The 23,449-nt window shown below is 41.2% G+C and overlaps 2 protein-coding genes across 10 annotated transcripts in view; one reads left to right on the top strand and one right to left on the bottom strand.

Annotated features, from left to right (window-relative positions):
• DOCK9 (dedicator of cytokinesis 9) overlaps positions 1 to 23,449 on the top strand; it is a 175,062-nt gene that overhangs the window by 80,792 nt on the left and 70,821 nt on the right. For all 9 annotated transcript variants that reach the window (XM_024739809.1, XM_024739792.1, XM_024739820.1 and 6 more), the window contains exons 19-30: positions 456 to 548; positions 1,512 to 1,635; positions 1,987 to 2,108; positions 3,182 to 3,268; positions 3,657 to 3,746; positions 5,025 to 5,140; positions 5,417 to 5,486; positions 6,293 to 6,418; positions 6,975 to 7,046; positions 21,547 to 21,693; positions 21,898 to 21,981; positions 22,710 to 22,821. In XM_024739809.1, coding sequence (XP_024595577.1) covers positions 456 to 548; positions 1,512 to 1,635; positions 1,987 to 2,108; positions 3,182 to 3,268; positions 3,657 to 3,746; positions 5,025 to 5,140; positions 5,417 to 5,486; positions 6,293 to 6,418; positions 6,975 to 7,046; positions 21,547 to 21,693; positions 21,898 to 21,981; positions 22,710 to 22,821 — 1,243 coding nt within the window. The remainder of the gene's footprint in view (positions 1 to 455; positions 549 to 1,511; positions 1,636 to 1,986; positions 2,109 to 3,181; positions 3,269 to 3,656; positions 3,747 to 5,024; positions 5,141 to 5,416; positions 5,487 to 6,292; positions 6,419 to 6,974; positions 7,047 to 21,546; positions 21,694 to 21,897; positions 21,982 to 22,709; positions 22,822 to 23,449) is intronic.
• On the bottom strand, positions 18,331 to 18,606 carry KRTAP3-1 (keratin associated protein 3-1). The gene is given in 1 exon segment (XM_024739870.1): positions 18,331 to 18,606. A coding segment is annotated over 1 exon segment (276 nt).

The raw sequence follows: 23,449 nt of genomic DNA on the forward strand, positions 1-23,449 counted from the left end.
GGCACACAGAAGGTACAGAAATGGTTTTTTGGATAAAACTGAGTAATTAGTATAAAAAATTGCCGAGGGGACACAGGAAGGAATGAATCATTTCTTGAAGGATGCATGAGAGTTTGCTTGCTGTACATGGGAGGGAAGGTCGTTCAGACTGAGGGTTTGTGTCAGCAAAGGCATGGAGGTGAAAGTGAGCAGTGAGCACGCGTTGTCCAGGGCATGGAGGGGTGGGGGAGGGGTTGGGGAGGGAGTGGAGGGGAGGGCTGGGAGATAAGCCAGGGGCGGGTAGGATCCAGGAGTAAGAGGGCTTGTGGGGCCGGAGTCTTGTAAGCAGGAGAAATCCATCAAAGGTGGCTTAGTTTATGCTGCAGGAATGCTGCTTTCTTTACAACACATCTGTGTTTATTTTCTTACTCTATTAATTGAAGACTGGTGTCTCCCTTTGCTAATTCTTACTTTAGTGCATTTATGGCAGACCTGGTGGGCCAGTATTCACAAGAAGCGCCTTTGCTGCAGTTCTACACCATCACCAAAACCCAGAATTTTATGATGAGGTAAGTGAGGTTTTCAAGAGAAAACCCAGTTTAACCAGTTTTAAGGAAAACTCAACTTTCTTTGCCTAGTAAACCAGAATTCAAGAGAAGCTGCATACTGAAATTACAGTAATAGAGCTAAATGTTGAAATATTTATTTGACATAAATTTTCTAATTATAAAAGTAACATTTATTATAAAAAATAAGAACTTGGAAAATGCAGATAATATAGAAAAGAAAAACTCAAAATTCCTCTTGTATCCCTACCACCATTAATATTTCCGTTCAAATGCATACTTAAGTATAGTTAAATACTTGTTGGACCTGAGAATCTTCCTTTCTTATTTTTGGGTTTCCTTATGTAGAATTACAATGCAGTTCATTAAAACTACTATGTGAATCCTACTTTTAAATGTTTAAACCTGGTTTTTCATTATGCCTTGGTTGTGTTAAGTTAACAAAGTGGTTTCTGTCATGAGTTTTCCAGTTCTTTCTAGAGTTGAAATACCACCAACTGGGTGGCTTGTAAACAGCAGATATTAATTGCTCACGGTTCTGGAGGCTGGAAGTCTAGGATCAGGGTGCCAGTATGGTTGGGTGAGGGCCACCTCCCAGGTCACAGACTTCCCAGTTGTGTCCTCCCATGGCAGGAAGGGCCTGGGAGCTGTATAGGATCTCTTACAGGAGCACTAATGCCATTTATGAGGGCTCCATCCTCATGCCCTAATCACCCCAAAGGGCCCACCTACTAATACCATCACCTTTGGAGCTAGGATTTCAACATATGCATTTGTGGGGGACACAGACATTTAGACCAGTACAGTGTATTAAGGATCCATTTCTTCCTTAGCACAACTTTACAGCCTCAGCTCTCTTTAACTGCAAACGTTACATCAGTTTGGAGAGCAAATACACGTTTGTACCTGGGTGACACGTTATTGTTTTAGAATATAAAAAAGATTGTTATTTTGTCTTCCTTGCAGATTAAAATAGAATTGCCCACCCAGCTACATGAAAAGCACCACTTGCTGTTCACATTCTTCCACGTCAGCTGTGATAATTCAAGCAAAGGAAGCACAAAGAAGAAGGATGTTGTTGAAACACAAGGTTTGAATTTCATCATTCCTTTGATTGTTCACAACTTACACATCAGGTTCTTAAATTTTGTCTTGATTCTGAATTTGCATCCTTTTGTGAAGGTGTTTTTAGATGACGTTTGTAAGGGTAGCATGCCCGGCTCACATACGTCCATTTTATAGGAGATAATTTTAGAATTCTAATCCCAAAGAGGCCAGCGTACATTATAGACGCTGTTCTGCAGAGACTATATTCAGGGTCTTTTCAGTTTCTTACTGATTGGTATTAACAGTTCTTAAAGATCAGGCAATTTAGTAACATGGCTGTCTTCATACATTTTCCTACACTTATGGTGATTTTTTTTGTTCTTTATTTCAACAGTTGGATATTCCTGGCTTCCTCTCCTGAAAGATGGAAGGGTGGTGACTAGCGAGCAGCACATCCCTGTCTCAGCCAATCTCCCATCCGGCTACCTTGGCTACCAGGAGCTTGGGATGGGCAGGGTACAGTACTTTAAGATTGGTTGATCGCAGTTCCTTCAGAAAGCATTAAAGATCAGCTAAAACAACAGTAACACACAAAAGCATGCATTATTTTCGCCAGTCCCTCATTTTGGTTTTAGTTATTCATTTTCAAGTAAACTTAGGCCACTGGAAGGCAGTGCTGTTAACAGGTATCACAATCTGGAATTACAGTTTGGGCGTTTTATAAGCCCTGGACTAGCAGTACTTCAGCAGGGAGATGGAAGCTTGGAGGTACTGTATGAGATGAAAGTTTGTCTCTGAAAACTAGCCGTGCTCAAATAAAGATAGGTTCTTAGAGTCATGCAAATGGTTAGGAATTGTCTTCCAACTTATTGTAAGTCTAGTAAGCAAATCTCTCACCCACATGGTAGTCCACTCTGATACATTTCTGATTCATTAGAGCTTGAATTTTCTCAGATTCCTCCAATTGGTTTGCTGGTTTCATATTCTTTTTAGCCATCTTAAATGTTATAGACTTCAGTTTTATAACATGCTTAGTTAAGATCTGTTTCATTGTGAATGGCTTTTAATATCTCTCTGCATTTAAATAGTGCCAGATTTGGGCCCATGTTATGAACAAATAGTTAAAATATTCCAAAATAAGGGTAAATCATATAACATTCAGTTATTATTCCTAGTCTGAACATGAGAAAAACAGAGGTTTCAGAAATAAAACTAAACACAAACAGATGATGGACCCTTTGCCTGTGCCAGGAATACTTACTATCCTATTTACTTTATCTGGTACCTTATGCCATGACTTTCGGAACCCTGAACTCAAGTTTGGTTAAGTCATTGGTAGTATTGGGAGTCTTTCCCTCTCAAATGGACAGTAATTCATACAGCTGCAAGTACACAGAAAAGGTAGCTTAGAATATCAGGAAGTAGGCAGAAACTAGTACTGGTTACATTCCTGCTGTGAGCCAGGCCTAAATATCAAGTTACTGAGGCTGTCTGGCCTTCAGCACCTCATCAGTACCTTCACTGAAGATGATGTTTGAAGCTAATGTCAGTAATCTGTTGGGATGTTTCTTCCCTCCATATTTTTTCAGCATTATGGTCCAGAAATTAAATGGGTAGATGGAAGCAAGCCACTGCTGAAAGTTTCAACTCATCTGGTTTCCACAGTGTATACTCAGGTAAGCGCTGTTCCATTAAAATTAGCAGTGATTGCTTTGTGAATGAGTTTGCGTGATTTTTTGGCAAAATAAAATCCTAATTGATATATTACATAGATATATTTTCACTCTATAAGTCCTTTTTTGAAGAAAGAAAGTGCATATAAGGTGCTCTCATGTAATGATATAAATGAATAGTACAAGTAACATTTCTCAACAGTTTTCCTCTTTTGTTGGAGGATCTTTGAAATCTTTTTTTAAATTTATTTTTATCTCTTTGATGCTTTCATTTTTATATGATATTTTGTAGTCTAAATAAAACATACATGCTGCAAGAAGCAAATACTTCTGTTTCCACAGCAGATATGCTAATAAACTTTCATTTTCTTGTCTTCTTTTATCTCCCCAGGATCAGCACTTCCATAATTTTTTCCAGTACTGTCAGAAAACCGAATCCGGAGCCCAAGCCTTAGGGAGCGAACTTGTAAAATACCTGAAGGTATCACATAGCTTTCTTAGTAACCCCTTTTTAATGAGTGTACAGTAGGTTGGGTTTTTTTATTTGGTGGTGAGTGAGGCTGCTCTTAGCTAGATACCCTCACACTGATGGCATCTATATGGTTTTAGATAGTGGGAAGAAGTGGACTCGGAAATAATACCACTGTGATCTTCATTCTAGCCCCACATATCCTTTTCTCAGGCTGGACCTAAAACACATTATTCCGCGTAGAAAACCACCCACTTAGAGGCCCTCCCTGTGAGTGCTCACTGGGTGCAGAGCACAGTCACAGGCACATAAAAAGCAGTGACTTTAGTCCCACTGTTAAGTAACTTCTTATTCATTGTAGGGGACAACATAAACTTGGTGAATGCATGCTAGGTGGGCAAAAAACCCAGAAATGATGCACATAACCAACTCCAGCTTTGGGCAGGCTGGGGGGCTCCTGGAGTCATGGAACAGGGAGAGCAGGAGGGTTGGTCTAGGGGAGTTTCACCCAGAACGTGATTCTAGGGGAGCATTTCGAAAAAGGGCAATCTAAGCATGGGGACAAAATAGAAGAAATGTGAGAAGTGGAATTCGTTTGATTTAAGCAAGGAAAATGGAATGGGGATTCTGAAATCACTGCTCCAGGTCCCCTTTCAGCTATATCATAAGAGCCATGTGACTTGAATAAGAACCTTTTATTCATTCTCTATTGCTGCTGTAACAAATTACAACAAAATGGTGGCTTAAAACAACACAAATTTGTTTTCTTACACTTCCTGTAGGTCAGAGATCTGACACGGGTCTCACTGGGCTAAAACCAGGGTGTTATTAACAGGGCTGAGTTCCTTTCTGGAACTCTAGGGGTGAATCTATTTCCTGTCCTTTTCCAGCTCCTAAAGGCTGCACTCATTCCTTGGCTTGTGGCCCCTTCCTCCATCTCAAAGCCAACAATGTTGCATCTCTGAGCATTCTTCCCCCCACTCTCCTGCCTCCCTCTTCCACTTTTAAGGATGCTTGTGATTACTTCAGGCCCACCTGGATAATCCAGCAGAGTCCCCTGTCTCAAGGCCAGCTAATCTGATTAGCAGCCTTAATTCCCCTTTGCCATGTAACACATTCACAGGTTCTGGGGTTTAGGACGTGGACATCTTTGCCCATTAGTCTGCCTGCCACTGTCTCCATTTGTTTAAGATGGATTTCTTCCATCCTTATTTGGAACTAAGTGGAAACTTCTTGGGGTTGGTTTACTTTTAAAAAGGTAACACGAACTTTGCCATTCCACGTCTGTAGAGCCTGCATGCGATGGAAGGTCACGTGATGATCGCCTTCTTGCCCACCATCCTAAACCAGCTATTCCGTGTCCTCACCCGAGCAACCCAGGAGGAAGTCGCCGTCAATGTGACACGGTGAGAGAGGCAGAGAGCGGTGGATACTCTTCTTCCCTTTCAGTCTGTCCGCATCTGGAGCACAGTCATACGTATCTGGGATGCGAGTATGTGTTGGACATTATAGTTAAGAAATTTCTTTTGATCCCATATGCGGGGACCCCATCTGATTCCTTGTTTCCTCGTTTCCTGTGGTGCCAATAGCACCGTCATTGTTCTACTACTACTGTGATAATAACGAAATGTTTCCATTTTCACATTACTGTTCATTGCTTTATTCATTCCTGTGATGTGTAGGGTCATTATTCATGTGGTTGCCCAGTGCCATGAGGAAGGATTGGAGAGCCACTTGAGGTCATATGTTAAGGTATGTAAATGAAACTGCCCCGGTCATTTAAATCTGTGGCTCTCCAGTTTTCCTTCTGAGGACTTACTTTTTTTAATCTAGTCATTTGGGGATGTATTTGGGATGAAACTTAACACCTCTGCTTTATCTTTTATGCCTATAGCTGGTGCTTGCACCTGAACACGGGGAAGTCCAGAGCGGGGCAGCCATTCCTTTATTTACTTAATTTCATTCTTTCAGCTACATTTCATCCTTTTATGGGTTTTGCAAATAATGTGACCCAAATGACATAGAAATTGAAAGATAGGAAGGTTAGCTGTGGCCACCATCAAATTAGAAGACTATGAAGGAAAGTAAGAGGTGCCGTTAGGATAAACATCAGCAAGTTTGTCATTTACATACAATATTTCGTGAACATGGTGGCCTTTACTGTTCTCAAAAGTTACATGTGTTCTATTTAACCTTTGACACCTCTGTGAATTATAGTTATGTATTAGTTTAAAAAGTAAAATTGGGGTGCTTTAGGGAATCAGTTCCTGAGTGTCATGTGACACATTGCTTAAAGTCCTTGGGAGGTGGAGTTCTGGGCTGGAGGACCCACCAGCTGAGTCAGGTGATTCACATGTTTTGATGGGCTCCCTGAAGACACCCTGGGCTCCCTCTTCCTGTCACATGACAACCACCCTTCCCACCTTCCGTTTCCACACCACCTCTCCCACCCATGCAGTTGTATCTCAGTCCCAGATCTCCATCCTTTGGAGCCTCTCCAGCTTTCAGCCCAACTTGGAGAACCGATGCATTAAAATATCTTTCCCTTTTCTTCAAAGTATGCTTATAAGGCTGAGCCGTATATTGCTTCCGAATACAAGACGGTGCATGAAGAGCTGACCAAATCCATGACCACAATTCTCAAGCCTTCCGCCGATTTCCTCACCAGCAACAAACTACTTAAGGTATGTCAGGAGGGCCAGTGTGGCTCTGTGGTATTGAAACAAGAAAATTCAGACTTCATGGCCTGATCGATTTCACCCTCTTTGTGTGCTTTTGGAGACAATCACCACCTCCTAAAAGGGGGTAACAGAGTTAGTTCTTCAGTACCAACTTCACTGCTTGTACTTATGCTCCTAACAGAGCCGCAAGGTATTACTGTGTTCAAAGTTTCACAGTCATTATATTCAAACCGTTGGAGGACACTGAGTTAGAGACTATAAAGGCAAGTGTCCACGGGTGGGACCCAACCGAGAGGAAAGGCCAGTGCGAATGAGTTGGCACCTCTGGTTGGCTGTGCCGTGCTGAGTGTCTGCTGAGTGTACAGCATCATTTACTGTTGGACGCGTGGAAGCGGGTGCATCTGCCTTGCACCTCTGCTCTGACAGCCATTCGCCAAGAGGCTCAGCTATGTTTTCAGGTCACACTTGTTTCACATCAGTGACATTGTCAGCCTAAGGGAGTAAATGTCTCACCTTCTGATTTGTTGTTTTCCTTACTGGATTCTTTTGTTTCTTTCAGTATTCATGGTTTTTCTTTGAAGTTTTGATCAAATCCATGGCTCAGCATTTGATAGAGAACTCCAAAGTTAAGGTATGTCACTTCCTCTCAGGGCTTACCTGGCAGTTCTTACGGGAAATTCTCTTTCATTGTGTTTGTAGCTAACACTTATTATTGCTTTCTATGTTCCGGTCACAGTACTGTTCTAGGGGCTTTCCAAGTAGTAAGTCATTTTGGCTGTATAACAACCCTATGGGGGAAGTACTAGTCTTATAGTTTTATAGATGAAGAAGGTGAGACCAGAGTGCTTGAGTTAACTACCCAGGATCACCCTGCAATGAATTGAGGGAGCCAGGCTTTGGGCCAGTCTGGCTCCAGAGCCCACACTCGTGGAGCTCTGTGTTATTAAATCCAGAGAAAAATAAGTCTTTTCCTTTGACTAGCTTAGAAATCTTCACATCTGTTGAAAAGGGAGTAGCAGTTTAAGCGTTCATTTCAAATGTAACTACCCAGTGTTTGTTAAGTGTCTTGAACATTGTAGAGATTTCTCAGCAACTTAGATGGGAAAGTCTGGTATGATCACACATCCTCTATGGCCTGAGACAACTCTGAGACAACTCCGTCTCCCCTGACGCATCCTCCCCATGGTGCCTGGGTGTGTGTGACCCTCTGGGTCCCCGTGCTGTCCCCTGGTTCCCACTGGTCTCTGCCATGAGATGAACAGACTCTGGCCTGATGCCCCCGCTGGCTGGCTGAGGTTCAGTGTAGATAAATATTTATGGAATTCCAACGCAGTAAACCCAGGTGGCTGTGCGCAGAATTGCTTCTGAGACTCTTGGAGTCCCGGAGTTGCTGTATGACTGGATTCTTACTGTGTCATAGCTGTACAGAAGCGGGGTGTTGGTGACTATGGCCGGGAGCAGCAGGCGCTCATGCAGGGAGCAGGGTTCCTGGGGCCCAGCAGCCTCCTCAATGCACGTGGGAATGAGGGCGGAGCCCCAAGGAGGGAGGCTCAAGATCTAGGTCCCCTGGACAAGGGATCTGGATGGAGAGGAAGCCTGGGGAAAGGCTGGTGGATTTTGTCAGGTGGAAGGCTGGTGGTTCAGAAGCTAAAGCTGTGCTTTTCTTCTAGTAGAGCTGGAGCCTGCTCAGGAGGTTTCCTTTCTTTTCTTTTTTCTTTTAAATCCAATTTTAGTGCACAGGGAGATGCCAGATGGAGGTGGGCCCAGCCTTCCACAGAGTAGCGCACCATCTAAATCTTGCCAGCACAGCCTGCCAAGGGAAAAATCTAGCAGATTGTCTACTTGGCAGTATGCAGCTAAACAGGCATGCACACACACACATCATGTTATTTTGCCTTTCTGTTAAAACTGCCCTATACAGGACAGGCTCTAGGCCTGTCGTCGTCTGCTGGGGCTGCCATCACAAGTACTATACACCGGGGGACTTAAACAACAGAAGTTTATTTCCTTGTGATTCTGGAGGCTAGATGTCTTGAGATCAAGGTGTCTGTAGGATTGGTTTCTCAGGAGGCCTCTCTCCTTGGCTTGTGGGTGGCCTTCTTCTCCCTGTGTCCTCGCATGGTCTTCCCTCTGTGTGTGTCTGTGTCCTAATCTCTTCTTAATCCTGCTGGATTAAGGCTCATCTTGATGACCTAATTTTAACTTAATTTCCTCTTTGAAGACCCTATCTCCAAATGCACTTACATTCTGAGGTAGGGTTAGGACTTCAATATACGAATTTTGGGGGGAGGTTGGGAACAGGGACACAATTCAGTTCATAACTGAACTACTGGATTTTTCATCATTTTTGTCTTTAAATAAATGGGATCACTTCAGAGAGATTAGTAAACCTGATTATATTTTTAAAAAGAACTGATGTGTTCAGGAAGTATTCATTGAGCCCTTATTATATGACAGGCTCAGAGGTTACACGGTTAAATGTAGTATGATTTGTGCCCTCATGGAGTTCATGTGGGAAAGCATGCAGTTATACCACGGGAGCCATGTTCAAGGAGGTAAGGAACACTTCTGAAACATTCCTGAGAAGTATATTTATTTATTTGTTTATTTTTATTTTTTTATACAGCAGGTTCTTTAGTTATCTATTTTATACATATTAGTGTATACATGTCAATCCCAATCTCCCAGTTCATCCCACTACCACCACCTGCCCCCCAATGTTGCCCCCTTGGTGTCCATGTTTGTTCTCTACATCTGTGTCTTTATTTCTGCCTTGAAAACCGGTTCATCTGTACCATTTTTCTAGATTCCACATATATGTGTTAATATACGATATTTGTTTTTCTCTTTCTAACTTAATTCACTCTGTATGACAGTATCTAGGTCCATCCACGTCTCTATAAATGACCCAGTTTCGTTCCTTTTTATACCTAATATTCCATTGTATGTATATATACCACATCTTCTGTATCCATTCCTTTGTCGATAGGCACTTAGGTTGCTTCCATGACCTGGCTATTGTAAATAGTGCTTCAGTGAACATTGGGGTGCATGTGTCATTTTGAATTATGGTTTTCTCAGGGTATATGCCCAGTAGTGGGATTGCTCGGTCATATGGTAATTCTATTTTTAGTTTTTTAAGGAACCTCCATTCTGTTCTCCATAGTGGCTGTATCAATTTACATTTCCACCAACAGTGCAAGAGGGTTCCCTTTTCTCCACACCCTCTCCACCATTTGTTCTTTGCAGATTTTCTGATGATGCCCATTCTAACTGGTGTGAGGTGATACCTCATTGTAGTTTTGATTTGCATTTCTCCAATAATTAGCGATGTTGAGCAGCTTTTCATGTGCTTCTTGGCCATCTGTATGTCTTCTTTGGAGAAATGTCTACTTAGGTCTTCTGCCCATTTTTGCATTGGGTTGTTTGTTTTTTTAATATTGAGCTGCATGAGCTGTTTATATATTTTGGAAATTAATCCTTTGTCTATTGATTCAGTTGCAAATATTTTCTTCCATTCTGAGAGTTGTCTTTTCATCTTATTTATAGTTTCCTTTGCTTTGCAAAAGCTTTTAAGTTTCATTAGGTCCCATTTGTTTGTTTTTCTTTTTGTTTTCATTACTCTAGGAGGTGGGTCAGAAAAGATCTTGCTGTGATTTATGTCAAAGAGTGTTCTTCCTGTGTTTTCCTCTAAGAGTTTTATAGTGTCAGGTCTTACATTTAGGTCTTTAATCCATTTTCAGTTTACCTTTGTGTATGGTGTTAGGGGGTGTTCTAATTTCATTCTTTTACATGTAGCTGTCCAGTTTTCCCAGCACCACTTATTGAAGAGACTGTCTTTTCTCCATTGTATATCCTTGCCTTCTTTGTCATAGATTAGTTGACCATAGGGTCATGGGTTTATCTCTGGGCTTTCTATCCTGTTCCTTTGATCTATATTTCTGTTTTTGTGCCAGTACCATATTGTCTTGATTACTGTAGCTATGTAGTGTAGTCTGAAGTCAGAGAGTTGATTCCTCCAACTCTGTTTTTCCCTCAAGATTGCTTTGGCTATTTGGGGTCTTTTGTGTCTCCGTACAACTTTTAAGATTTTTTGTTCTAGTTCTGTAAAAAATGCCATTGGTAATTTGATAGGGATTGCATTGAATCTGTATATGGCTTTGGGCAATATTGATTCTTCCAATCCAAGAACATGGTATATCTCTCCATCTGTTTGTGACATCTTTGATTTCTTTCATCAGTGTCTTTTAGTTTTCTGAGCACAGGTCTTTTACCTCCTTAGGTAGGTTTATTCCTAGGTATTTTATTCTTTTTATTGCAATGGTGAATGGGATTGTTTTCTTAATTTCTCTTTCTGAACTTTGTTTATTAGTGTATAGGAATGCAAGAGATTTCTGTACATTAATTTGGTATCCTGCAACTTTACCAAATTCATTGATTAGCTCTAGTAGTTTTCTGGTGGCATCTTTAGGATTCTCTATGTATAGTATCATGTCATCTGCAAACAGTGACAGTTTTACTTCTTCTTTTCCAATTTGAATTCCTTTTATTTCTTTTTCTTCTCTGATTGCCGTGGCTAGGACTTCCAAAACTATGTTGAATAATAGTGGCAAGAGTGACCATCCTTGTCTTATTGCTGATCTTAGAGGAAATGCATTCGGTTTTTCCCCATTGAGAGTGATGTTGGCTGTGGGTTTATTGTATATGGCCTTTTAGGTAGGTTCTCTCCATGCCCACTTTCTGGAGAGTTTTTATCATAAATGGGTGTTGAATTTTGTCAAAAGCTTTTTCTGCATCTGTTGAGATGATCATATGGTTTTTATTCTTCACTTTGTTAATATGGTGTATCACATTGATTGATTTGCATATATTGAAGAATCCTTGCATCGCTGGGATAAATCCCACTTGATCATGGTGTATGATCCTTTTAATGTGTTGTTGTATTCTGTTTGCTAGTATTTTGTTGAGGATTTTTGCATCTATATTCATCGGTGATATTGGTTTGTAATTTTCTTTATTTGTAGTATCTCTGTCTGGTTTTGGTATTAGGGTGATGGTGGCCTTGTAGAATGAGTTTGGGAGTGTTCCTTCCTCTACAATTTTTTGGAAGAGTTTGAGAAGGATAGGTGTTAACTCCTCTCTAAATGTTTGATAGAATTCACCTGTGGAGCCATCTGCTCCTAGACTCTTGTTTGTTTGAAGATTTTTAATCACAGTTTCAATTTCATTACTTGTGATTGGTCTTTCATATTTTCTGTTTCTTCCTGGTTCAGTCTTGGAAGGTTATACCTTTTTAAGAATTTGTCCATTTCTTCCAGGTTGTCCATTTTATTGGCATATAGTTGCTTGTAGTAATCTCTCATGATCCTTTGTATTTCTGCAGTGTCAGTTGTTATTTCTCCTTTTTCATTTCTAATTCTGTTGATTTGAATCTTTTCCCTTTTTTTCTTGATGAGTCTGGCTAATGGTTTGTCAATTTTATTTATCTTCTCAAAGAACCAGCTTTTAGTTTTATTGATCTCTGCTATCGTTTCCTTCATTTCTTTCTCATTTATTTCTGCTTTGGTCTTTATGGTTTCTTTGCTTCTACTTTGGGTTTTGTTTGTTCTTCTTTCTCTAGTTCCCTCAGGTGTAAGTTTAGATTGTTTATTTGAGATTTTTCTTGTTTCTTGAGGCAGGATTGTATTGCTATGAACTTCCCTCTTACAGCTGCTTTTGCTACATCCCATAGGTTTTGGATCATCATGTTTTCATTGTCATTTGTCTCTAGGTATTTTTTGATTTCCTCTTTGATTTCTTCAGTGATCTCTTGATTATTTAGTAACCTATTGTTTAACTTCCAAGTGTTTGTGTTTTTTATGTTTTTTCCCCTGTAATTTCTGATCTCATAGTGTTGTGGTCAGAAAGCGTGCTTGATATGATTTTAATTTTCTTAAATTAACTGAGGCTTGATTTGTGACCCAAGATATGATCTATCCTGGAGAATGTTCCGTGTGCACTTGAGAAGAAAGTTCAATCTGCTGGTTTTGGATGGGGTGTCCTATAAATATCAATTAAATCTATCTGGTCTATTGTGTCATTTAAAGCTTGTGTATTCTTTATTAATCTTTTGCCTGGATGATCTGTCCATTGGTGTAAGTGAGGTGTTAAAGTCCCCCACTCTTACTGTGTTACTGTAGATTTCCTCTTTTATAGCTGTTAGCATTTGCCTTATGTATTGAGTGCTCCTATGTTGGGTGCATATATATTTATAATTATTATATCTTCTTCTTGGATTGATCCTTCGATCATTAGGTCGTGTCCTTCCTTGTCTCTTATAACATTCTTTATTTTAAAGTCTATTTTGTCTGAGAGAAGAATTGCTACTCCAGCTTTCTTTTGATTTCCATTTGCGTAGAATATCTTTTTCCATCCCCTCACTTTCAGTCTGTATGTGTCCCTAGGTCTGAAGTGGGTCTCTTGGTAGACAGCATATATATGGGCCTTGTTTTTGTATCAGTTCAGTCAGTCTATGTCTTTTGGTTGGAGCATTTAATCCATTTACATTTAAGGTAATTATCAATATGCATGTTCCTGTTACCATTTTCTTAATTGTTTTGGGTTTGTTTTTGTAGGTCTTTCCTTCTCTTGTGTTTCCTGCCTAGGGAAGTTCCTTTAGCATTTGTTGTAAAGCTGGTTTAGTGGTGCTGAATTCTCTTAGCTTTTGCTTGTCTATAAAGCTTTTGATTTCTCTGTCAAATCTGAATGAGATCCTTGCTGGGTAAAGTAATCTTGGTTGTAGGTCCTTCCCTTTCATTGATCTTCCCTGCTGCTTTTAATAATTTTGCTTTGTCTTTAATTCTTGTCAGTTTGATTACTGTGCATCTCAGCGTGTTTCTCCTTGGGTTTATCCTGCTTGGGACTCTCTGTACTTCCTGGACTTGGGTGGCTATTTCCTTTCCCACGTTAGGGAAGTTTTTGACTATAATCTCTTCAGATATTTTCTACCTTCCAGTGTGTTTTTCATTTCAGTTATTGTATTATTCATCTCTGTTTGTTTGTTTTTTAATTCTTCTAGGTGTTTGTCCTTTAGTTCTCCAAGTCTTTGTTAAATATTTCTTGCATCGACCTACTGGAGAACGGACTTGAGGATATGGGGAGGGGGAAGGGTGAGTTTTGACAGGGCGAGAGAGAGTCATGGACATATACACACTAACAAACGTAGTAAGGTAGATAGCTGGGGGGAAGCAGCCGCAAGGCACAGGGATATTAGCTCGGTGCTTTGTGACAGCCTGGAAGGGTGGGATGGGGAGAGTGGGAGGGAGGGAGACGCAAGAGGGAAGACATATGGGATCATATGTATATGTATAGCTGATTCACTTTGTTATAAAGCAGAAACTAACACACCATTGTAAAGCAATTATACCCCAATAAAGATGTTTAAAAAAAAAAAAAAAATATTTCTTGCATCTTCTCGACCTTTGCCTCCATTCTTTTTCTGAGGTCCTGGATCATCTTCACTATCATTATTCTGAGTTCTTTTTCTGGAAGGTTGCCTGTCTCCACCTCATTTAGTTGTTTTTCTGGGTTTTTATCTTGTTCCTTCATCTGGGACATAGTCCTCTGCCTTTTCATTTTGTTTATCTTTCTGTGAATGTGGTTTTCTTTCCACAGGCTGCAGGATTGTAGTTCTTCTTGCTTCTGCTGTCTGCCCTCTTGTGGATGAGGCTATCTAAGAGGTTTGTGCAAGCTTCCTCATGGGAGGGACTGGTCGAGAAGTATATTTAAAATCAACTATCAGCGTCATCTATCTGAGAACTGTGATAAAAAATTAATAAAGGAATTTAATTGTGTGTGTTCTTTTCTCAAGATGGCAAATTAAACCGTAGAACTTTAGGGTCAGTAGGGACCAGAAAGCTAACTTCTTGTCCAACTCCTCCCTTATTTCACAGAGGTAGAGACGGAAGTCTGTACCCATGAAGTGACCTGCCCAGGGTCACACAATTGAGCAGAGCCAAGAATCATGCTAGAGGCAAGATCAGCCTATCTCAAGTGTTCTGCCATTCCTAGCCTATAACCCCATTCTCCAATGTGACGAGGAAATAGTTTGTACTTGGAACTTTACACAAAGCACTCAGATGCTGCCATGCAGAACCTTTTCTGTAAGTTAATTATATCTTGGTCTCAAAACAGCATTCAGACAGTTTTTAGAGATAGTTTATTTTAAAATTATCCAGTTTGCAAAGAAACACAGGCATCCAAAAGGAGAAAGCTTAATCGCAGCATAATTTACTATAAAAAGAGACTCAAAACACCAGCTCCCCACTTTGGGGAGTTTGACATTATTCACTTTTAGAGGGTCTCTCCTGTGGCTTCTGCTTCCATGTCACCCAAGATAGCAGCCTTCCCCTAAATCATGCCGCCCTTCCCCTAAACCACACCTTGATCTAGAAACTTCTCACACAGTTTTTGAAGCGTGCATTAACTTTGCCGCATATCTTAGGAGTAATGAGTTTTTATGTTTGAATTATTTATTTTAATATTTGTCTTATATTTACATCTTAAGAATTGCATGTCCTAGTCCCTGATCCCTGTGTTCTGGATTTAGGGAACAAGTTCATATTCACCATTTCTGTACCACTTGTGATTTCCAGAATCATGATCAAATCCTCTCAGAGTTTTTCTGTTTTTGGGCTGAAGATTGTCAGTATAATCCAGTGTGTTTATAATCCCGACCTTGACTTTCTTCCTCATTGGTGAGTCTGTCTTAAAGTGCCATGAACAGGCACACAACTGTCTTGTAGGGGCATCTGGGCCATGGATTCATGTAAGAGCCAGATGTTGCTTTCAGTGTTGCTGAAAGCCCTGCCCAAGGATATCTGCCGTGGATCAGCATTTGGGGGCATAGTGTGTCTTGAACTGAGGCCTTCATTTTCCAGTCCCGGTGCTGGCAGGGTTGTTCCATCTGATGCCCATATATGAGGAGGGATAAATCTGCACGCTGTTGTACCGAAGATGGAGGCAACCATGTATATATGTCCACCTTCCCGTCTGCGGCCAAGCAAACTACACTTGCGGAGGAGAGCTGTGAATCGGAGCCTCTCTCTGAACTAGCATCTAAAGTAATCAATTTCTTTACTACCGCAGATGGACCTGCAAAGTTTGGATTGATAACATATGACTGTGCCAAACTTGAGTGTTTTATAGGTGAGGTCCTTAGAATCTGTAATAAGCAGTTTTTGAGAAAGATACAAAACAGGCCTCATTGGGGCTTACTGAGGCGTTCCCACTCTGCCTCTAAGGTCAGCATATTTTAGGTGTGTTTTTTCTGTCGTTTATTTTTAACAACTGTAATTTCAGCAGACTCATTTTGAGTTTCCTTCCCTCCCATACTGAATCATGCAAATTGTTAGCATTCCACAGGTGTTCCTCGGGGAAGCTGGAAACCTGGCAGTGGACAGGATGAATATCTACCTTTAAGTGTCAGTTGTTTAGCTTTCAACCATTTTCTGTCTTAATTGAGCAAGGAAAGAGCTTTCATCTGAAGAGTGAACAAAAGGGTGGTATATGGTTCATGTTCTAAGTGTACTGCCAGGACTTCCTCTAAACCATATGTGTACTCTATACGTACATGATGGCAGAACAGTAATAGCCATACTTCCATCCATGAGTCATTGTTTCAAATAGTGTTTGTTCTGTGCAGAGCCTTGAGGAGAAATGCAGATGGAGTGGAGGGTGCGTCCTCAGCCTTGAAGCTCACAGAGTCCTTGCAGAAGGAAAACATGCAGCCAGAGGAGAGTGCAGGAAGGTGTGCACGCTCCAAAGTGGTAGATTCACGTGGCGCTGGAGCTGGAACTTTACCTGGGCCTAGAAGGATTATTTTGGGGAGCTTTGTGGCCAAGCAGCAGACGATTTGGTAGAGACCATAGAAAGGCAGGGTAGTGACAAGATGAAAGAGAGTGTAAATGTTAGCAGAGTGATTGGGAAACTTTTGTACCAATGAGTCTCCCTTCCTCCTGGAGTTTAAATAGTCTGTGGAACAGATTAATGCACCTGTCATTGTTTATATGTCTTTTACTTATTTATTTTTTTTAGCTCTCTAACTGCACTAATATAAAATGACGTTTTCTTGTGATGCTGATGAAAATCTAGCATTGGGAGGGAAGAGGTAGGCTTGAGGATGAGGACACAAACCATTATGAATGAATAAGAGAGGATATTAAGACAGAACCAATAATTTGACCCAGCAATTGTACTTCTAAAGTATTTACCAAAGAGAAATGAAAACAGATATCCACACAAAGACCTGTATGCAAATGTGCATAGCAGCTTTATTCATAGGAGCCAAAAACTGGAAATGTCCATTAACTGGTGAATGATAGACAGGTTGTGGTAACTCCATACAATGAAATACTACTTAGTAATAAAAAGGAACAAAGTATTGATTTGATTTCCATCCAGAAACATGGATGGATCTCGAAAGCATTATGTTATGTGAAGGAGGTCACCGTGGTCACATATACATGATACACTATACACTGTATGTGTTCATTTATATGACATTCTAGAAAAAGGAAAACTACAGGGACAGAAAACAGAGCAGTGGTTTCCAGGGGCCAGCGTGCGGGAGGGGATTCAAAGGGACAAGAGGATTTTTTTTTTTTTTTTTTTTTTTTTTTTTTGCGCTACGCGGGCCTCTCACTGCTGTGGCTCTCCCGTTGCGGAGCACAGGCTCCAGACACGCAGACTCAGCGGCCATGGCTCAAGGGCCCAGCTGCTCCGCGGCACGTGGGGTCTTCCCGGACCGGGGCACGAACCCATGTCCCCTGCATCGGCAGGTGGACTCTCAACCACCGCGCCACCAGGGAAGCCCAAGAGGAAGTTTTTTGGGTGATAGAAATGGACTGTATCTTGGCTGTGATGGTGGTTACACAGCTGTATTCATTTGTCCAGATGAACCCAACTGTGTACCTTAAAAGGGTGAATTTTAGTATATGTAAATTAAACCTCAATAAATCTGACTTAGAACTTAGTAAAGTCAGATTGAATGGGGGATAAAAGGCCACCTGGATATTAAGTGTGAGCGTACAGTGGAATGGAGGTTTCCAAAGAGAGAATCGGGGCATGGTTTACCAGGGAAGGTGGAGGTGATCAGTTTTCTTGGGAGATCTTATGGTTTAGGGCTATGGATTCAGCTGCTGTGACAGAGATCTAAAGTAATATTGACCAACAAGAGAAAAAGTTTATTTCTTCTCACCTCAAAGTCCAGGGTAGTAGGGGGGTTCCGTTCCACAAAGTTACAGAGGCCCAGACTCCTTCCATTTCCCTCCTTTGTCTACCTGGAGGGCTGCTCGTCCTCCTGATCTGAATGGGTCACCCCCACGTCCACGTGGAGCCAGCACAAAGAGGAGGGAACGCCTTTTCCCTGTAAGGATATGGCACCAGCAGGGTGCAGAGAGAAATAAACACAGAAAGGTTAGAGAGAAGACCGAGTTTTGCAGATGAAAACGAGGACACAGGAGAAGGAAAGAACTTGCAGGACAAAAGAGAGAAGTGATGTAGGATTCCAGTGAGAGGGAGTAACTTGAGACTGCTGGAAATGTCATTGGCAAATTTCTTGTCTATCCCATTACTTTTCTGTTGTTACTGTCGTTTGCTAAGCCAGGAAAATGAAGTTTATTAACTAGTAGTCTTATTTATTGTAACACTGAGCAGTGAAATGGCCTGTAGAAGAGAGGTCTCTACACCCAGGAGAGTAGAACACAGCAAGGAGCAAAGCACTGAACGCGTGAAGGCTTTTGGATGTCCTTGCGCAGTGGGCAGCGACTTGGGTGGCAGTGGATGCAGCACCCAGGTGATGTAGGACATGGTATAGCCCCTCGCTGGCGTCTGTGGAGACGTGGCTGTCAGCAGCAGGGCCCACAGGGCCCTTCGCTTCAAGGCTGAGTGTGGGTCATCAGGGAGATCCCACTCAGGCCAGCGGTCTGGTGGCAGGAGCTGAGCAGCCAGCAGGAGGGCATGAAGGTGTCGGGCTGACAGCAGGGTGGGGGGCATGGGGCGCAGCAGGTGGGCTGGAGGAGGCGGATCGGGTGTGGGCAGGTGCTGGGCCGGCAGACCGAGCACCGGCAGCCCTTGCTGGAGGCATAGAAGGTGGTGGCCGGGCCACTGCGGACGCTGCAGCATTACCAAGGGGAGAGCTGGCTGCAGGACATGGTCAGGAGGTAGGTTTCGTTTGGCTGAGAAGTCTCCTGCTGTCTTAGTGTCTGTCCTCTCCTGAGCCAGCGCTTATAACACTCACTCCCCTAGATATCAGCTCATTAGCCTAGATCATGTTCTTCCATCTCAGTTTATAATAATCTCCGTAAAGTCATCTCATTACCTCAGTCTTTATTACCCTTCGATGTGTGTCTTACCTCATTGCTTTGTTGCCAAATGGGGACTCTTGACAATAGCTGTTTGTCACTGCAGGGAGAGCTTTATCTCACCATTAAAAAAATTTTATTATAGAAATTTTTAAAAAGAAAAAGAAAGGGAATAGTTTAATGAATCTCATGTGCCTCTCACCCACCCAGCTTCAACAGTTATCAGCACTCTGCCTTTCTTGCTTTAGGTATCCACCCTCATACTTCTTTTTTCCTAGAGTATTTTTAAAGCAGTTCCCCAATATTTTATCATTTCATCTATAAAACTTTAGTGTATAATATCCAATGGATAAAGCCTTAAAAAAGAATAACCATTGCACCATATGACACTCAGTAAAGTTAGAAATACTTCTCTGTTATCATCCAACACCCCATCTGTATTCCGTTTCCCCCAGGTGTCTTAAAAATGTCATTTTACAGTTGGTCGAATCAGGATCTAAACATAGTCCACACACTGCATTGGGTTGATGTGTCTCTGAAGTTTCTTGGATCCTCACACTGTTTCCTCTCCATTTGTTTCTTTCTTTAATGCAGTGTATTTGTTGAGGAAAGTAGACCATTTGTCCTGCAGAATTTCCCATATTCTAGATTTGGCCAGTTGTAACCTTGCAATGACACGTGACATGATTCTCTGTACCCTCTGTATCCTGCACCCTTGTGTAGTGATATCTAGAGGCTTAATTCCATTCAGGTTTGATTTTCTTTGTGGCAAGGATACACCTTAGCTGGTGCTACTGTATCACGTCAGAATGCATAGGAGTCTGGTTGTCCCACTTTTAGTTATAATAATATTGACTAATAGGTTCCACTCGGTCCACCCCATGCTTCCATTATAGAGTTCCCCATCCACTTTTCATGGTTTAAGCAGCTGTTGACTCAGCCCCATTCTGTAGGCTTTTCTTGGGAGACCTCTTTTTTAGGAATGGACAGCTTAGGTAGCTGGCGGTCAAGCCTGGTGGTTAGAGTTGGCCTTACCTGGGTTCCTGGAAGCTGATCATCTGTTGAGGCTGACACCTCAGGATATAGAGTTACTGGTTTGCACATACGGAACAAAATCCTTTTGGAATTTAAAATTTTACTCTTCTGTTTTTGAAAGTAGGTAAACTTCTAATTCTTATGACTTGATCCTTCCCTCACTGGATTCTTGAGTTTGTGTACATTTACTAAGATTGTCTTGGTTTTGGTTTGAGAACTGAGATTATTATAAAGCTGGCATTTCAAAATTTCATAGTAGGTTCTGGTATTTAATGCATAAAATAATGCATGCTTTCATAGCATAAATACCTAGGCTCCAGTTATAGCTTTACAAAATACTATTTGTTTGATATTAGCATACTGGTTTGGCTGCTCCAAAAGAGGCCAAAATAATAGTGGCTAAACTAAGACAGAAGGTTCATTTCTCTCTTTTGGAAAATTATGAGCCAGTAGGCAGCTCAGACAGTGGGGATCTTGTCCCCCAAGGTCATTCAGGGACTCAAGCTCCTATCCAACTATCCAGCCCAGGTGTCACCCTCGTCTGCATAGTTGAGAAGCTGGCTCACCACCACTCCACATTCCAGGCAGTGGCAAAGAGGAGGACTTGGTAGGCAAGCAGCTCCTTTTATGGGAAAGGCAAGCCTCTTACAGCCCATTGGCCAGAACTAGTCACATGGCCATTATCTTGCCACAACTTATGCTGGGAAATGCAGTCTCTAGCTGGGCAGCCATGTGCCCTGTAAAACCCAGGAGTTCTGCCACTAAAAGGGAGAAGGAAAGGAAAGATATTAAAGGTCAGTTAGTATTTTTTATTGAATCCTTCCAAGCTTCAGTTTCATCTCATCTGTAATGTGGGGATGAAAACACGCCCCTGGTGTGGCTGTTAGAATTACGTGCTCTTAGAATCACGTGCATGCACGGGTAAGTGTCGCGGAGCATCCAGTTCAGCCCCCTTCACATTCCAGGCCTTCAGTAAATGGTTCCATGCACTGGGGCCAGAGGGGTCAGCGCGGCATCACAGAGCAGAAAGAGCATAGGCTTTAAACTCATTGTAGATCTGGCTTTGAATCTTTGTTATTGTTAGCTGTGTGACTGAGGACACATTTACCTAACCTCTCTGACCCTCTATAATATGAGGGTGTTTAAGAATTTAATGAAAAAGTACATAAAAATATCCAGTGCAGTGCCTGGTGTATAGAAGATATATGGTAAGTGGTAGCTAATTGCTAAGTGATCTGTGTGTAATTTCTTAGGTAAGCGTTCCTGATGGGGAAAAATTATTATGTAAAGTCAATTTAAAGAGGACTTCTAAGCAGTTTCAACTAGTGACATACAGTCACCATTCTGTGTGTGTTCAGTTTGAGTACTTGAGGCTTAAACCTAAGACAGTGTTTTCTAAAGAAATCTCTGAAAGATACAGGCATGAGAATCAAAGTAAAATGCAGTAAAAATGCTGGTCTGATCAGAATCTCTGGAAGTAAAGGTGCATCTCCACGTTTTTATAAATACCTCCACAGTGGTCTTTATCATACTGAAGTCTAACATCTCAGACCTGATCCACAGCATTTATTTGAAGTATTAGAATACTCATACAGTACTTCGAGAGAAGAAAGAATAATTTATCTTATCTAATTTCAGATAAATAAGATGAGAGCCCTGGGTTTTTGAAATGAACTCAGGGATGAGGTGGTTTTTTTTTCCCCTCGAAGGTTGCAACTTAAAAAATAATAAATGTTTGCTCTAAATCCTTTTTAGTTATTGCGAAACCAGAGATTTCCTGCATCCTATCATCATGCAGTGGAAACTGTTGTGAATATGCTGATGCCACACATCACTCAGAAGTTTCGAGATAACCCAGAGGCATCTAAGAATGCGAATCATAGCCTGGCTGTGTTCATCAAGGTGGGGGCCTCCGGGGAAGAGGGTGTCTGCCAAGTGCCTAATGTGCTTTTTCTAGCAGAGTGACTTGTACATATAGATGCTCAGTGAACGTTGATGGCAGGTTTTTATGCCAAAGGATAAACTTACTCACAATAAATGCAGATTAGAAGCCAACTTTCAAAAAAAGCCTAAATACTTAACCTTTGTGGGTTGTTTCCTCCACAGAGATGTTTCACCTTCATGGATAGGGGCTTTGTCTTTAAGCAGATCAACAACTACATCAGCTGCTTTGCTCCTGGAGATCCTAAGGTAACCTGTGCGCACGTGTGCACGTGTGTGTGTGTGTGTGTGTGTGTGTGTTACACACTGTTCTTTTTGTCTCCCTGAGTGACATCTGGATACCCACCTGTTTCTCTTTGTTCACATCAGAATTTTCTTTCAGTCCCAGAGGCACTATTCATTCTCCTCTCTTGGAGATACTAACTAGTACTAACTAGTACTTGCACTAATGTGTGAGATATTAGGGACACAGTCATTCCACATGTAACTTAAATACCTGTTGATTTTTCTCATAAATACCTTAAATGACTTCTCAGCTGCAAAACTAAAAGTATATGTGTTGCAAATCATAGTTTATTTAACAAGGTAACAGAAATAACCATGTAGCCTTTCTCTGCTAGAATTGTCTGTCTCTTCGCTTGCGTGTCTATTTTAAAGCTCTGCCTTACGCATTTTTTTATTGCACTGAGCCTGTGCCTATAATTATAAGCTGCCTGAAATCCTTTATTGAAGTAAGAGGAGCATAAATCATAAATGCCCTTAAAGTCAGTGGAGGACATTGTTTAATGAAATGTGTTCCCAATTTTCAAACAAATCCCTGCAGACATTCTGAAATCTGTAAAGTAGCCCAGAGCCTGCAGCTCTAAGACAGGGAAGAGGCTAAAGACGAGTGTGTGATTCCTAATAGGTTTTTCAGGAGGCTGTATAAAGTATCCACTGAGGCATTTAACTTACGACTAACCATATTTTTCTTGCAGACCCTCTTTGAATACAAATTTGAATTTCTCCGTGTGGTGTGCAATCATGAACATTATATTCCATTGAATTTACCAATGCCATTTGGAAAAGGCAGGATTCAAAGATACCAAGGTAATTTATCTTGAAATATATTAATCCTAGTCTTTTCAGAAAGAGAGCCATTCATTTTTAATAAGAAAAGAGAATTAGTTCACACATGACATTCAAATTATCTGATATTTTTCATCGATGAATTGATTTTTTTTCTTGTTAAATTTCCATTAAAAAAAAATTGATAAAATGCTATGTAGGAACTTACTTCTTTTTAGCAAATTTACCAGACTACAGATCATGCCAGTGTGACTCTTTTTCATTGAAAAGTTCCATTGCTTAAACGATAGTAATCCATTTTATTTACTGTAGTTTATTTTTATTTGTTTCACTTTTCTTTTTTCTTATGAATTAGCTTTTCTTTCACCAGCTGTGGAGTCAAATGACACTCCTGTAGGTAGGTGTGGGGTGTGACGCTTCCTTTCTTGCATCTTCCTCCTTTAAAAGAAAAAGAATGCAAGTAATTGCTGAAATGCTTACGTATGCTATTCATGTAGGCATTTGTCATATACTTGGATCAGTTTTAAAATTGATGATAAACCAGTGAATTTGTTCTCACTGTAGCTAAGACATTGCCATAGCATTCCCGGGAGTCATCTGGTTTTTTGCTCCTGGGGTCACTAGGTCCTCTAGGATGTTTCTTTAAGAA

Source organism: Neophocaena asiaeorientalis, unplaced genomic scaffold (assembly GCF_003031525.2).
Source record: "Neophocaena asiaeorientalis asiaeorientalis breed wild unplaced genomic scaffold, Neophocaena_asiaeorientalis_V1.1 scaffold9, whole genome shotgun sequence".
NCBI lineage: Eukaryota > Metazoa > Chordata > Mammalia > Artiodactyla > Phocoenidae > Neophocaena > Neophocaena asiaeorientalis.